At 39.0% G+C, this 16827-nt stretch overlaps 1 protein-coding gene across 5 annotated transcripts; it reads right to left on the bottom strand.

Annotated features, from left to right (window-relative positions):
* Window positions 1-1373: 1373 nt before the first annotated feature.
* Window positions 1374-16699, bottom strand: ccdc149a (coiled-coil domain containing 149a). Of its 5 annotated transcripts, none has more exons than XM_058395011.1 (13): window positions 16519-16699; window positions 13967-14128; window positions 13785-13823; window positions 12655-12762; window positions 11853-11969; window positions 11129-11301; window positions 9254-9326; window positions 9061-9145; window positions 8722-8866; window positions 8229-8305; window positions 7230-7262; window positions 3855-3974; window positions 1374-3119 (listed from the first exon to the last, which is right to left on the bottom strand). In XM_058395011.1, exons 1-13 carry the CDS (start codon window positions 16630-16632, stop codon window positions 2521-2523), a joined length of 1845 nt encoding a protein of 614 aa, XP_058250994.1. In that variant the 5' UTR covers window positions 16633-16699; the 3' UTR covers window positions 1374-2520. The 5 variants fall into 5 exon arrangements, with proteins under 5 accessions (XP_058250994.1, XP_058250995.1, XP_058250996.1 ...); XM_058395012.1 differs by having other exon boundaries at window positions 3855-3971; XM_058395013.1 differs by lacking the exon at window positions 7230-7262.
* Window positions 16700-16827: the final 128 nt, after the last annotated feature.

Below are 16827 nucleotides of genomic sequence, written 5' to 3'. Positions count from 1 at the left end.
GCGGATACTCCCTCTGTGCCTGCAAACATACAAACTAAAGTTGCTACCAAACTTTAGGATTCTAACCTGTTGCGAGATCCCTGTGTCTTCTTCATACGTTACCATAACACTCATTCCAAGGGTTCTCCCCTCTACACTTTTTTAGGGTTCAGTGTCATAAGAATTCAAATAACGCTCCTTATTTCATCCTTTTGTCATGTATAGTGTTTCGGCTAAAACTCTAGCATCAATCTGTGATCTTGTCTCTAAAGTATTTGTTCTTTATGTGTTAAAAAAAGGTTCTTTCAATTATCCTATTATTATAAATAGCTTTCCAATGCATGTATTCGCTCTTGTTTTAAGCTCCTGCTCCTCTATATGATGTGTTGCACATTTTCCAATACACACATTTACACAAACCCTCCTAAGAAAAGGTAAGTGGACTCCCAGTGTTCCATGTGGCTAATTTCCCATAATCACTTGTGGGCTAGACTGGCACAGCGGTGGCTCTGTGCACAGCTTCAGTAGAGCATAATCCAGCCTGCCGTTCCATGCAGCCCGCCAACATGACACATCAGATACATCAGCTGGCATGCCGCCTCACCCTCACCTGGCTTCTCCAGAATTTCTGCCCGTATGACTGAGAAGGAGTGTGGCAATGTGTGTGTGTGTGTATGAATATAGCAAAGTGAGATCAAAAATAGAAAAGCCATGCCTTCAGCAGAATACACAATTGAGTTTTTGGCTTAGATCATGCGTTTGCTCATAAAAGCTGACTGCCAGCTGAGTCCATGGTGAGACGAAATGTATGTGTGTGTGTGTGTGTGTATGTGGACAACCTGAAATGAACTGGGAAGTAGTAATTGAGTCCTGAAAATAAGCAAGCAAGAGGATGTATAAGAGTAGAAGCTACCTCTGCAAAAGAAATCAGTATTTAGCACATGCACAAGTGTGTCGATTTAACAGTGCTGCTCTTGTGGCCTTCACAGAACAGTAGCTACATGCACAGGGGATCTGGGAGATTCTAAGACACCAGTGCCACTGTACTGTCAAACACAAGTCTGGTGGAAAAGTTGCATTACAATGTTGCTTGTTTCTGAAATTTGGGTTACAATGTGTGCTTTTGCAAATGTTTGCACACAAGCATTTTATGTAGTGTTTTATGTAGCACCATGATCCTAGAGATATGTTGTTTCATTTAACTGTGTACTGCACCAGCAAGAAATGGTTGAAATGACAATAAAAGCTTCTTGACTCTTGACTTGACAAAGATAATACAACTAAGTAACATTTAGAACTACAATTTCTGAATGGATCGATAATATGTGCATCGTGCATTTAAGTTACACATGGAGCACGGGTTCAAGAACAGAAAATGGGGACGAATTTGATGCTTTGACATTTTGAGAAAATATATATTGATATTTAATTAAACAGGTATACCACATCAGAGTATACAAGATATTTTGACATGAACGTAATGCCAAGAGACTAAAAAAAGAAAAGAAACCCTACATATCATCCCATTACCATGACTCGTCTCTCCTGCCAGAAAAGCACAGTTCATTTTGCATAAGGCACATGCAGCAAAAAAGCAGAGTGCAGCCACAATCTACATTTGTAAACGTATAAATTAGTGTATAATTAGTTCTGTAAACAGCAATACCATTATGATTGGAAACAATTTGACAAGTTTTATGAATCATTTGTGATTCAAATGTAATTTGTGCAAGATCTGTGTGTGTGTGGTTCTTTGACAGCTACATCATTTGTATGATACACACAAAGACTTGCCTGACCTTTTCTCCAAAACGAATGGTAGTAAAGAAAGTAAAGAATGTAGAAACTATATGGTATCAGCAATCAGGACAACTGTATACTGTAACAGGATGTAGGATACTGTAACAAAAGCAAGAAAAATAATGACAATCAGTGCTGAAAGAGTTTCTTAGACTTGTTTCAAGACCCTTTAACCACAATACTAAACTGACATAAAGTGTAAACACATGTAAGATATTGAGTTGTTCATTGACATCTTAGTCTAGACTCTAGACTGGTGTGATATATGTACAGTACAGGATGCAGTCTGTGACACATGTACATTTAAATAAAGTTCAGAGTGAGCACACAACTTATCCCATTGTTGCTAATGATAAACTTAAATTATACTTAATTTATACTCAGGATTCGTAAATGTACCCACTGTAATTCAACAGAAAAAGACGAGTAGAACTAAAGCAAAACTCAAAAATCACTACAGCATGCACTGGTTTTTAGGCTGCAGGAATATTCCTGGAATATTTTGAGATATGGGTGTGAAGTATACACACTTTACTTCATATTTAGCTGGGCCCTGCATGTTTCATATTTTATATTTGTTCTTATCTACAATGTCTGATCGAGGTCATTGACTAAATATTAAGGCCTTTTTATGGAAACCATGAAACATTCAGGGCAGCAAAGAAGAACTGAAAAACTTTTGCTTTAGAGATTTCATTCTGTTATAAAATGAAATCTCATAAAATGAAATTTGGTCAATATTTAAGCCACACTTTCACTGTGACAGCTATCCGTCTCTCCTGATTGGTAGTCCAGTTCCCACTTTGGTGTGCGAGATGAAGCCGTGGTAGGCTCTTTGGAAACATAGGCAAGACTTGAGAAGTTCCCTTCCAACACATCTTCAGGGTCGGTAGCTACACTTAAAATCTGTCTAAAATCATGACACATAAAGTCTTCATGCTGGCTTTGGTCACAGATGCGCCTTGAACTGAGATGTGGAGAATAATCAGAGCTGTCGGATGCTGGAGAAGCCAGTGCCATTGCAGCATCTTCACCTTCCTCCACATTCAAGCTGCTGTCCACCTCTACAACTTCCCCCTCCTCGACAACAGGATGCTGCTTTGTGATTGGCTGCATCTCTGCGACTGGCTCCACTTCTTCATCACACAGCCGCTGCTCTGCCTGCTGCATGATTTCCAGCCCGCAAGTCTCCTCCCTTTGCTCAGAGGTGACAGGTGTCTCCACCTCGTCTCCACCTCCGTCTGGATTGGGGCGGGAGTGAGGCCACACGTTCAGGAAGCTGTCATCGCCAGCTGTGTCCAGTTCCCATGGCAAAAACCCTCCACTTCCTGTCCTGTCATCTGAATCAGTCAGGGGGACAAAGAAGATTAATGGTCATTGTTTTAGTGCCATTGCTAATGAAGCAGTGCCCTGTGGGCTAATGTGTGCAGTGTGGTAGGCTCTCAACAACTCCAAGACAGCTCATCTTATAAAACGTCTACATAAAGTAATAGCCTTGATATAAAATAGGCCGATATTAAGACGAATAAAGTCAAGAAAATCAAGCAAAAGCATATTTTGGAATGCCTAAATTGCCTCTCAATAGCAGAAATAGATTTATTTACAGGAGTGCTTTCACACAAGCATATTAAAAGCAGCACTGTGATGTGAAGTCATCCATGTGGAGAAGCGATTGACAACCATTCTCTTGGATTACTGAGCCATGTCTGGATGCATGCAAGCAAAAGGTTAAACACTTCCACAGCTTTCTCGAGTATGAGTGAAAAGAGAAGCAGTTCACAGTATGGCTGGCATCCATATTTATGGACCATCCCTTCTCCAAAGACGTTCCAAAAGTTGGTGAATGTCAGTGGGCGAGAATTTGCTAGCATTTGCAAAATGCCATGGCATTTGAGAAGGATCGGCCATTTAGCCACCACAGTGATAATAGTGTGTGTGAAGCAGAGGTGCGTTCATGGAGACACATGCAGGACGAGATACAGCGAGTGATCAAGCTAATTATGGCTCTTTAGCATTGAGTTGAGGGCACAATTAGAGAACAGTGGTTTCAGTTACACACAATTACACCCCCTCACCTGCAGGGGGCTGTGAATCAGTCAGCCGTTCACTGGGCACAGGCTGTAAGGGAAGGGCAAGAGAGGAGGGAGGCGTGGCACGCTGACTCTCAGTCAAAATAATGTCATCTTTACCTCCTGCTGAACACCAAGACCAAGAGGGGAAAATAGTATTATAATTTAATTCTTTAAGATGACTACTTTAGCAGCATGAATGGGTCAGAATGAATGGTTCAGGGATGACGAGATGGGATGGACAAAAACAATTGGACTGTACAGGACAGGGGTGTCAGATTCTAATTCTGGAGATCCAATAATGCAACCTAAGCAACCCTGATATCATCCTCACTACATCTAACTCTAACGTTAACCTAAATACATAAAACCCTAAAATTAACCTCACAACACAGAACCCTGTCTTCAATACACAAAACCCTAACCTCAACCTCAAACCAGTCCCAGGTTGCCAGTCCACTGTAGGGCACAATTGCAAACTCTCACACACCCATTCACAAACTACAGGCAACTTAGAGATGCCAATCAGTACACACTGGAAGAAAACATACTAAACACACCCTCACACACAGAGGAAGTGGCTACAGACACTCTGTCATCTGTCTTCATTAGTGCCAGCTGTATGCATCACAGTCTAAAGCCATATGCTGCTCACAGGCACATTTCCACTATAGACCCGTGCCATCACAGATAGTAGTTGCTGGTGCTTACACGTTTGATCCGTCTCGAAAGCACGTTCCAGGAAACCATATATTAGATAAAGGACTACTATATCAAAGGACAGCAATGTTGTGTCTTGTGAATTGATCCTTCTATACCTTATAATTAAGTTAAAGCAGTGGGGATAATTCTGTTTACCAACAGTTTCTTGGCAAATTAGTGTATCCAATATATACGGGTAAGGTTTGTGCAATGTACCATTAGTATGTATTTGCTATAGACATTAAAGTAAAAAAACTAAACAAAAAAACCCCACAAATGCTATGACACAATGAGGGGTGGTTTAGTGATGGTTATATTCTGAACAAATATCCAAAGGAGAGAGTGGCAAGCAAGGCTGTTAAGCATACTTAACTAGATGGTAAATCTCTCTCTCTCAGTCTCTCTCTGTTCATCCCCATCTCTAACCCACACATCCATACATAATAAATGTGGTTATTATTTTCTAGTGGTGAATGAGTGATGCATAAAAAGCACCATGTTCAGCTCTCTTGGTTTGAAAAGGTCATTGATGTGATGTAGAAAGGCACCTCAGAACCAATTAAAAACTTAGGCTAATTTGGTATGCAGAGTAGGATGGACGCTTGGCACAGCCTGCTGCGCAAAGCGGAATGGATGGATGAGTGGCTATTCCCACCTGGCAGCTGCCCATCCATCCGTTCTCTCTCTGTCTTCCTGTGTCTGTCATTCGTTCTCTTTCTTTCTCTTTCTCTTTCTCTCGCTCTCACACACACACACACACTCGCACACACACACTGTTTCTCTCTCTGTCTCTCTCATACAGACAAACTAGCTACAAAAGGATGCTATTCTTCACAATTAATACAACTTCCACAATAAAAGTGCCCACACTGTCCCATGCAAATGTGCACCTGCCTGTCTTTTGTATGCATACAAAGGCAGGAAAGTGAAGACACTGGTCTGTGCTCAAATTGTGACATGACCATGAGTCTGTCATCACAAACACAGCACCTAAACACAAGCTGTCTCCTAAAGAGACAGTAACAGGGGATGAGCTGACTGGAAAAATGATTCACACAGTTTTACTACTGAACATTTCTATGCAGATGAATTGCCTGTATTTCTGCACTATGTGCAGGTTGTGCTCTTAATACGTAATGAAATGCTGACATTTCCCATCCTCATGGTCACATTATTCCTCTATTTTCTCTCTGGCATTAACTGGTACAGGCTGTCTGTTTTCACAAGGCCACTCACTTCCCTCCCTGCTGCATTTACCTTCGTAGGGCGAGCCGCGAGGCCCTCTGTCTCGTCTACAAATTCCACTAATAACAACACATTCCCCAAATGTGTTCGTAATGTGGGCAATCATTTTTTGTAATGGATGCTTGTCAGCTTTATGGTGGTAGAAAGACAGTCTTACGACAGGCGAGCTTCCCTGGGCCACAGTGCATCGGATTTGACTTGGAAAATGGTGAAAGAGCCACACTGCCCTCTTGTGGATGGAGAATGAGAGCCCTGTCCTTCTCTATGACAGTGCTTTGGATGGTAAATGCATTAAGTCCATCAAGGTAACGGCATAACAGTTCAAATAAAATTGGCCATGCTTTGATAAACTTAGATAAAAAGGAGCTAGCATCAAAAGCATTTAGTTCTACAGTGCTTTTAAATAAAAGTATATTTATTGTTAATTCATTCATTTCAAGTACTTACATTATCCTGGTCAGTGAGACTATCCTGAGAATTCTGGGAGGGAACCCAGTCCATTACAGAGAACCATACACTCATACATTTACATTGTCTTTCATATCTAGGGGTACAGTTAACAGAATTACCCACTAGGCCACTGTATTCCTCCCATCTATATATTAACCAAAATGTAATAAAACAAAGACTGTTGTAGTAATAAAGTGGCAACCAAAAGTTTTAAATTAAATATATCCATAATCATACATTTCAGGCTTGTTCTGTCTCAGCTTGAATGTACTTTCATTACTTTGTCAAATGCGTCATACTGAAAAAAGCAGTGTGCAAACATCTAAAGAACATCTATTCCTAACGCACCACTGAGCACATCTCTACACACTTTGGGACTGTCAGTGAATCAAAAATAAAGTTGAGTCCATTTTTTCCCCCTGAGGTATTCTTTGTCACTGAGCTATTCCTATATCATCTCTATAACTGCTTCGTTACCTGTGCAGAACAAATCTGCCCACCCGAACACCATTTAACTCACTGGTGGTAACACCACGGCATCTACTTTCACAGAAGGGAGATCAGATACCTAAATACAAATGAGAATCTTTGACTTGCTGAGATTGGAATTATCGGTCTATAATGACACAGAAAAGCTAATGGTTTTATTTCGTTTATTTGCTGCTGATATTAAGCATGTGCTTGCACTTCTAATTTACAGTACAGACCACTTAGCCTAATAAACATAAATTATCTACTAAACTTATCAGCTGATGATCAAGACTTATATGACTTGGATATGGTGAGTTTGAGGAGAAAGGTATTAACTCTATATCATTAGGGCTTGGGGTGTAAGCTCTGAACATACACAAAAGTCACAGAAGGATGGAGTGTTTATGGAAGGTATTTATGATGAAGAAATGAAAGGGGTGGGTTAGGGGGCAGGTGCTAAGCATCCTGCTAACACATAATAATGAAGCAAAAGCCAGAGGGACATAAACATACTCCCTAATCCCACTGATATGCTGTAGGTCAGACCTTAACAAAGCAGCAAAGGAAAGGAGAGAAAACATAATAAATTTTATATCTGATGTGATTTTCATACAGCAAGGCTTGACATGCAGGCACTGCTAATGCTGGGCTGAATACAGATATACACTCACCGGCCACTTTATTACACCTGCAAATTCGAGCAATCCTCCAGATTGGTTCACACTGACATGGAGGCCACATTAACTTAAATGCAACCATGCAGAGCAGAAAAGGATCTCAGACCATGTGACTTTTGAGGCAGATGGGCTACAACAGCAGAAGGCATCTTCAGGTCTGGTAAATCTTGATATTTAATGGTAGGGTCAGAATTTGGTGTCGACAGCATGAATCCATAGGGCCAACCTTGGACACCATGCATCCAACCAATCTCCCTATCATATAATGGCTACTTCCAGCACAATAAATAATCTCTAAATGTTTCCAAATACATGATTATGAGTTCAGTGCATTTCAATGGCCTCTGTAGTCACCAGATCTGATTCTGACAGAGCACCTTTGGGATGTGGTAGAACAAGAGATAAAGAGATCAAGAGATGAAAGTGTGGCTGAAAATCCTGCAGCAAATATGTGATGCACTCACGTCAGCATGCACCAGAATGTCAAAGGTATTTTAACAACACCTTGTGGAATCCATGCCATGAAGAACGATGGCTGTTTGGAGAGCAATCCTACAAAGCATTTGCTCCTAATAAAGTGACCAGTTAGTGTAGATGAAACTGTTTTTCACCCAGATTTTAAAGTTTTAATAACATTAAGCAAGATATAGCCATACATATTATTTAACATTGCTATATTCATTGCTTGTACTGTGGCAGATCTTCACAACCACATACACTGATACATGTGTTTGTATGTGTGGTGTTTTAGTTAACAGATATAGCAACAAAAATATAAGATGAAATGAGTGTAAAACTGCAATTAACAGTCAGACTATTAGAACGCAGCACTGACCTGGTAAACTCCAAAGCCCAGATACCTCCAGAGTCTTCAATTTCTTCTCAAGCTCAGCAACACGGTTCCCTAAAATCCTGTTAAAGGAACATCAACACCAAAGCTTGAACTGTCAGTCTCTAGACATCCATACAAAAAACAACCATACATCTGCAGTAAGCATTTTCAAGTGTGATCTCAGTCCAGAAATACTGTACTGTGCAAAAGTCTCTGGCACTGTAAGTGATTATAAAACACAAATGAAATGTTTATTTTAGGAGTCTCTAAAAATGAATTTAGATATGCAAAAACTACAAATATTACTTTTCCAAAAAAAAAACAACCAAATTTCATATGAAAAGGTATATGTATCACTTGCTGCCTAATATATCCCACCCACTAACAGGTGACATGATGAGAAGATAGTGTTATTTACTTCACCTCTTAGTGCTCATAATGTTATGCCTGATCGGTGTACATACACACACACACACACACACACACACACACACACCTGTTAGTCTGGCGTTGGTGCTGAATAACCATGTTCTTTTCATGAATAGTTTCCAGCAGAGCCATGGCCAGAGACTTCAGGTCAGAGAGAGACTGAGGCGTGACTGGAAGACCACATCCATTATCCTCCGACAATAAATCTTGCACTGCAGTGAAACGTGGTTTGTGTGCGGTGTGTGAAAGTGAATATGAGAAAAGAAAGAAGACACGGGAGACGGAAGAGAGCAATCTGATATAAAGATTTCCAGTTAAAAACATGTGAACAGAGCAAACTGAATAATTCACTAATTCTTCACATCTTAGCACTGAAATATTCACTTCAGAGTTACTGTCCAGTTACCCTGTTTGGCAGAGAGCACACCAGTAAGTGCACTAGTATTAGATTTTCCAGTTGTTTTAGAGTTCTTTCTTCGGTCCAGGGCATTCTGCGAACAAACATACACGTACAGAAGCAGCTTCCTGGAGGAATATGTTTTACTTCCATTAAAAGCATAAACCTTTATCCTATAAATACTTCATTTTTTAATTCATACCTTGTATTTCATTATGTTTGTTTTCAGCAGACTGACTTCTTCTTGAACTTGTTTCAGCCTCTCATGCAAATACCTAGTTAAATGAGACATGGCAATGTGAAGTACTAAAACAAATTAAATTTGAAGGGGGGAAAAAACAATAGGTTACTGCAAGTATTTGTCTAGAACATACAGTGCCGCCAGAATTATTAAAGAAATGATTGCATAATTTAACCAAAAAAAAAAACTGTTTCCATTCATACATTAGAAAAAATAGTTTAATTGAGTTCCAGTAAAATCATTCTTATTAGAACTTTATCATTCACTCTCAAAAAATACATATAGGACTGTACTAGTATTTAAAAAAAACAAAGAAATGCATAGTAATGGTTATAAAAAATACATAAGAAGGAAAGAATACCATTAAGCACAATTAGTGCTATAAATAATTCAAATCATGTGTTGGTCTGATGAGACCAAAATCAAAATGTATTTTATGGATCAATGAGGGTTTGGGGCTGGTTTGTGGTTGGTGATTGAGATGAGCTTTTGATCATGGAATAATATTTCAGCCTAAAACTTAGTTGCCTCTGCCACAAGATTTAAACTTGGCCATCAGTAGAGCTTTCAACAAGATGGTGAGTCAAGCATTTTTCTAAATCAACAAGACAATGGTAAAGAAACACAAAATCACTGTTTGCAATGACCATCTCAGTCTCTGGATATGGGTTTGAACATTCACAAGCCTTACAATATAACAAAGTTTAAATGTTCTGCATGGAAGACTGGAAGTTAAAGTAGCTGTTTCTACATTTGTTAGACTGCCATTTAAATATCAGGTTCTGGGATTCAGAGTCTCATTTCTAATGAACCTATTCTATGTGCACTCTATATTCAGACATTATTCTGTTTGTAGAAGCTGAATCAGAGTGAAATGAATACTTGAGGTTTGTGTACAATTTTTGGTGGAGTTCAGCTTCACACTGTACATAATCACACCGAAGTAAACATAAATTGTTGAGAGGTGGTAATAACATGTACTCTATTATTTATTGCTCTGAACAGTGACAAAACTATAAACAAACCTTTTGCAAGTGCTTACAAAAAATCATAGACAGCACTGGGAATATAGGACCAATGTTAAATACATAAAAAATGAGTGAATTTAATACTTTCTGTGAACAATATTCATCACTTCCTTGCTTTTTGGTCATCTAGCTATTGTGAAAGCACCCTGGCCTGCATCAGGTCCCATTAAATTGAGAAAAAAAAACAAACAAACAAACAAAAAAACAGATTGAATATAAGGCATTCAATAGTATGATTAATCACTAGAAAGCTTCATAATAATAAGCAAGGCTCTGGCACGTTAATGTTTAGCCTGGATTACTACACTGATCAGGCATAATATTATGACCACCTGTCTAATATTGTCCACCTTTTGCTGACCTGTCGAGGCATGGACTCCACTAGATCCCTGAAGGTGTGCTGTGGTATCTGGCACTGAGATGTTAGCAGCAGATCCTTTAAGTACTCTAAGTTGTGAGCTGGGGCCTCCATGGGCCCCACCTCACAACTTACAGAAAGGATACCTACAGGACTCAAAGGATGCTAACAAGACTAAATGGATACTTTTGAAGGTTACTGACCACTGCAGACCGGGAACACCCCACAAGAGCTGCAGTTTTGGAGATGCTCTGATCCAGTCATCTAGCCATCACAATTTGGCCCTTGTCAAACTCGCTCAAATCCTTACGCTTGCCCATTTTTGCTTCTAACACATCAACTTTGAGGACAAAATGAGATAATCAGTGTTATTCACTTCACCTGTCAGTGCTAATAATGTTATGCCTGATTGGTGTATAGCTGTAACTGTTACATAAAACACCGTCTGACCTGTTCTCCATGCAAAGAGCATCCACATCCACAATGCGTTTGCCTCCACCACCCAATACATGGTTGAGCTCAAGGTTGAGGCGATCAGCTTTCTCCTTGTATACAGTCCTTTCTGCCTTCACATCCTCCAATTCATCACTCACTGCCTTCAGGCAGTTCTCCAGTTCTTCTCTCTGAAACAGGGATAATATTGCACTGATGTCAGACACTGTCAGCACTGCTTCAATACTGTTCTACCTTTATTATTCACCACCGTCAATCTTTTTACAGTTCAATCATCATGTCCCAAGATGTACAGCTTGATTATAATCTCAAATAATGAGTGCTGTAATGACACATCTCAGCAGTCATAAAAAGTGAAAGTAGAAGTTTAGAGGCAATATATTAGGTCATGTCATGATATAATTGTACTACACTCTTATCAGCCACATTAGCGTATTACACTTCGAGCTGTTACATGCTGTATTAAAGTTATCCTGAATAGAGTGCTGCAGGAATAGAGCAGAAATAAATTGGTGTTTTTGCATTTCGGGTTCCATCCTCCTGAAGTCAATGGGGTTTTGATTAAATGCCTGAAATAAGGTATGTGGTTAACACAAGCTTAAGATATTTTTACGTTTTATTCTATAATAGAAAATACATCAGTATTATCCCACAAAGCTTTTTTTAAAGCTTTTACGTGTCTTGTGTTTATACTTGCATCTAGGCATCACTGACTCTTTACCTGCAATCCAGCTTCCTCCAGCTGCCTGACCAGATCCTCACGCTCGTGGGCTGGGAAGTGCCTAACGCCAACTTCATCATCCCCAAGCCTCTGTTTTGTGATTGTCATTCTTAAAAGCTGTAGAGGAAGCAGAAGTGTCCGATTTTTTACAGCAGGTGGTATAATTCAGCAAATTAACTGTGATCATTCATTTTGTTACCAGTTATACCACCACACAAGTCATGCCATAACCCAAGTACTTGTTTTTTTGCTCATATGCCATGAGACTCAAGCCAGGACATATGCTAAAATTAGCACAGACCATCAACTGGTCAAACACAAACTGGCTTATAATCAATTTTCTACTGGACAGCAATCCTCATAAGAGTGAAAATCTAGCAAAAAAATATTCCCCCTGTCAAAGTGAAAAGATTTTCTGATAGATTTTAGATGGCATATCACAGTTTAATGTGTTTAGTTTTGATTTATTTGCCCACTGTAATGTTTTACTTAATACTATTTGGTTTGATTTCACATAGCAGTATTTATAAAAGCAAATAAAATTCATCTTCTTCTAGTTAGAGCAAATCCCAGTAGCTTTCTATTCAGGCTGTTTGCCTACATAGAATATAAAATAATAAAGCTGTGCACCCTACCTAGGGTTCTATATATTTCTATTTCAGCCATGTTACGTTTTTATTGTATTTTTACAACTTTTTTTTTATAAAGTTGTATTTTCACTGATTCAAGATCAGCACACACAGCTGTGTTTGGGTCTTGTTTGGAAGAAAAGTGCTATAAGGGTGTGTGTGTGGGTGTGTACCTTGTTGTCACCCTGAGCCTCAGTTAGTCTCTGAGTCAGCTCCTTCACTTCCTCTGCTAACTGCTTATTCCTGTCCCGTGAATCCCTCAACAGCTGTGCCAAATTTACCTGAGAGATATAAAGAGAAAAAGGAGGGAGGGAGAGAGAGAGAGAAAGAGAGAGAGAGAGAGAGATCATATACTGTCTAAGAGGGAAATTATAGACCTGTGATAAGTAAGGAATAAAACATGACAGAATATGGTGTTATAGGAAAAATAATCAATGACAGCTGGTGTCTGGTTACTGATACCAACCCAGAGTTGATTATTTTCCTATAATAGCTAGTCCTGAATTATATTATTCTGTTTAAACCTCAGTAATTTGCCAATTACTAACATTTTTATTTAGTAATGAACACAACTTGAAAAACAGCTATAATTATTCATTCCCCTTCACTACCCACATTTTTAGTCACTTGAATTTAATAAGGCAAAACAAAATGCAGTTAGTCATTATACCAGGTAACTGAAGTAAAAAACATCTCCTCAGAAAGAACCTCATAGAAATAATTGTGTTTTTCTTAACGTGTTGACGTAAAAAGCCCACTGTTATTTGTTACTACAGAAATGATGATATGTTAGAACGAGTCCTGTGACTTAACTTGCAGCTGGCACTATATTTAGCACTGCTGTTAGAGAAAATTAGCTGACACTTTCTGACCAATCAGCACTGTTTTGTGACTGTAGTTTTACCTACACTGCATGGAATTTGCATTTTTTTCCAATCTGACACATCTTCCAGCACTTCTCATTTCCTTCTCATACATCTGTGCTTGGATTGTACTCTCTTTAACTTCCAAATTCATTTAGATAAACCTGGCTTCCGGCAAATCATTTTTAAACACAGTTAACCAGTCTGTCACTAAGATTCACCTGTTAGGATTTATAGCCTGTGAGGAGTAAAAGTTTTTAGACCTTACTTTGGTAATATTCACTTCTGTAATGAAGGCTTACTGCCCAGCAGAGTATCAAGTGTTCCCTCTCCCTAACACAACACATGCAGCTCATCACATAATAATTGATTTAGATGTTTTGGCAACCGGAATTGAGAAATCCTGTCTCTGGTGGATATTCTATTGATCACAGTCCCACCTGGTTGCGCTTCTCTGGTGGCAATGTAGGATCTCCATCCTGAAACACAGAGTACCAGAGTAAGCAACTTACAGTACAGTTCTAACAACATTTGTCATCATATTTCAAGCAATTCTGTCTTTAACATAAATATTGCAAAAAAAAAAAATTCAGCTGGAGTAAGTATGCTTCATAGGACACACAATAAGTTCTCTGTATTTTTTCTTCAGGCCCTGATGTCTCTCACGCAGCTGATTGGCCATCAGCTTGTACTGGTCTCTCTCCTGCTGGCATGTGTCCAACTCTTTAGACAGAATCAGCAGAGCCTCCTTTTTACTCTCCAGCTTACGCTTGCATATCAAAAACTGGAAATAAAAACAAACAAATCAATTTATTCATGCGTTTCCATTCTTATACTTTGTCACTCATAGTGGTAAATTCACCCGTCAATCTTATTTATATGAAGTATTCCAGATATGAACTACCCTGCAGATATATAACTACACAGAACACGGAGTTCAGGCTCAATTTTAATTTGACACTCCTGGAAAAGTAAATACTCTGCTTTGTTTGAGGGGAGGAGATAAGACTCAACCTGTTTCATTTTCTCAGTGCCATACTTCCTGCTTACATAAAGCCATTCTGAGTTACAAATGGATTACCAGGACAGCAAACACTAGAAATATCTGTTACAAACAGAATACAAAAACAAAGAGCAAAGTTTATGTTTGATGCCTCACATGACCAAATGCTATGATCTATTATGGTGTCTGAACAGCATTCACACTCAACTCTATGAGAAATAAGACCACAGCACAGGTTTGTTGCAATGGACATGGTTGTTTTTGCCTCTAGACAGCAGTTGGCACACATAACCCAGATATCCCAGTCCTCATTCACATTTACCACGTCTATCCCACAACTCCATGAAATTAAACTAATCTCTGAACACAGCTACATTTACTGCAAGTGAGTCAATAAAATACAGTCGGGCCACTAAAAACAAAATGGTTCATGTCATACAGCAGGTAGCAATCAGCCATTTTGGAACAAATGCTCTGAAACCTTTAAATATGGTATCTTTTATTTGTGTAGCTTTTGGCCTAGAATTCACTTGACATAACTGTGTATGGAATAAAACATCTTTACTAACCTTTGTGTGAATACAAACAGAATAGCCACTAGTTTACAGACTCAATACAATCTATTTATTATTTATTTATTTATTCACCAAATAATAATATTTATATTATACTAATATATATATATTACTGCATAACCACTTAGGGTTTTGAAACTGAAAGAAACAGCCAGTATCCATCCTGTTCTGTACTATGTGCCAACCCATCACAGGGCACAATCGCACACACACACACACTGGGAATCCAGAGCACTTGAAGGATGGGTAGAACACTCAAAGTGCAAGATAAATGTGTTAACCTCAAATTCAACATGCCATAACCATAACCAGTATGAAACATCAGTATTTAAAAAATGTCTTTGCTTTACTACTTTGTAAACTGTTTTTACACTGCTACTACAACAATTTGCCAATATGCATTAAATAATACTGTTATACTTTTTTATCCATTTATAATTAGTTATAATAATTGCTGAATATTTTCCTGTTAGGGGAGTTTCTGTGTGCATTATATCATACAGAACTAATCATTATGTGCCTAAAAACTGTCATATAGTTAAGTGCAAGATTTCTGTGTGAAATATTCTGTTTTTCTTACAGCCCACTAGTTATATTTCTGTAGACAGGACATTTGTATTTATATACACCGATCAGGTATAACATTATGTGCAGTGAAAGGTGAAGTGAATAACATTGATTATCTCATCATCATGGCACCTGTTAGTGGGTGGGATATATTAGGCAGTGAATATAATAATAATAATAATAATATATATATATATAAACGAACATTTTGTCCTCAAAGTTGATGTGTTAGAAGCAGGACAAATGGGCAAGCATAAGAATTTGAGTGAGTTTGACAAGGGCCAAACTGTAATGGCTAGGCGACTGGATCAGAGCATCTCCAAAACTGCAGCTCTTGTGGGGTGTTCCCGGTCTGCAGTGGTCAGTATCTATCAAAAGTATCCATTAAGTCTTGTTAGCATCCAATGAGTCCTGTAGGTATCCTTTAAGTTGCAAGGTGGCATCCAAGGAGGCCCCAGCTCACAACTTAGAGTACTTAAAGGATCTGCTGCTATCATCTTGGTGCCAGATACCACAGCACACCTTCAGGGACCTAGTGGAGTCCATGCCTCGACATGTCAGGGCTGGTTTGGCAGCAAAAGGTGGACCAACACAACATTAGGCAGGTGGTCATAATGTTATGCCTGATTGGTGTATGGTTTTGTCCTTGTATTTGTTATCTTGTGATGCCTATGTATTCTTTTGCAACATATCATTAGTCAATTGAAAATAAAAGACACATGGAACTTAAGGTTTGAAGATGGTAAAGCATAAAAATGTCACATGACGAACACAGTAAACACACACACACCTGCACTTAACGTCCTTGTCTAATCTAACTGTATGCTGACGCCGTCGTAAATATATCTATATATATCCCTGTTTAATATAGAGTATTGACTGGATAATGCGTAATAAATAAACAAACAAACTATATGATAAGTTTGCAGATGAAAACAGCTGTTTGTGTTGCGTATCCTGTTCCATATGTTCCAGCTCATCACAGCAGCCTGCACTGCGCTGGTCTCCGAGCGGATCTTAAACACTCACCTCGCTCACTAGTCCTTGCCAGTCACTTTCACTTCTTGTAGAAGAGTTCATTGTGGCAGCATTTACCTTCAGCTGATTAATGCATCCTTCATTCGATCTACTAGCCAGCATCATGCAGCAACACCGAAAACCCACCTTACGCTATTTTTTGGGGGGTAGTTCCGCCTTCTCGCCGTTATTTACCGACTGTAAAGAAGAGCAGCCAATAGGATTGCTGGGATATGTCACGTGGTAGGATTCGACACCAACGTGAGTCTGAGCTACTGATGGGAATTCCAGCTCTTTTCAATAGGAATGGGCGATACCACT

The sequence above is a fragment of the Hemibagrus wyckioides genome, linkage group LG07 (assembly GCF_019097595.1).
Source record: "Hemibagrus wyckioides isolate EC202008001 linkage group LG07, SWU_Hwy_1.0, whole genome shotgun sequence".
NCBI lineage: Eukaryota > Metazoa > Chordata > Actinopteri > Siluriformes > Bagridae > Hemibagrus > Hemibagrus wyckioides.
The sequence above is the reverse complement of the archived record's forward strand: the minus strand, read 5'-3'. Positions and strand labels throughout refer to the sequence as shown.

Bases quoted from the DNA above. Each gene is read 5' to 3' on its own strand.
- ccdc149a (XM_058395011.1), bottom strand. From the start codon at position 16,632: ATGATGCTGGCTAGTAGATCGAATGAAGGATGCATTAATCAGCTGAAG. The intron at 14,129-16,518 runs GTGAGTGTTTAA...TTTTATTTCCAG, and splicing joins GGCAAGGACTAGTGAGCGAG to TTTTTGATATGCAAGCGTAA. The intron at 9,327-11,128 runs GTCAGACGGTGT...TCATTTAACTAG, and splicing joins GCTCTTTGCATGGAGAACAG to GTATTTGCATGAGAGGCTGA.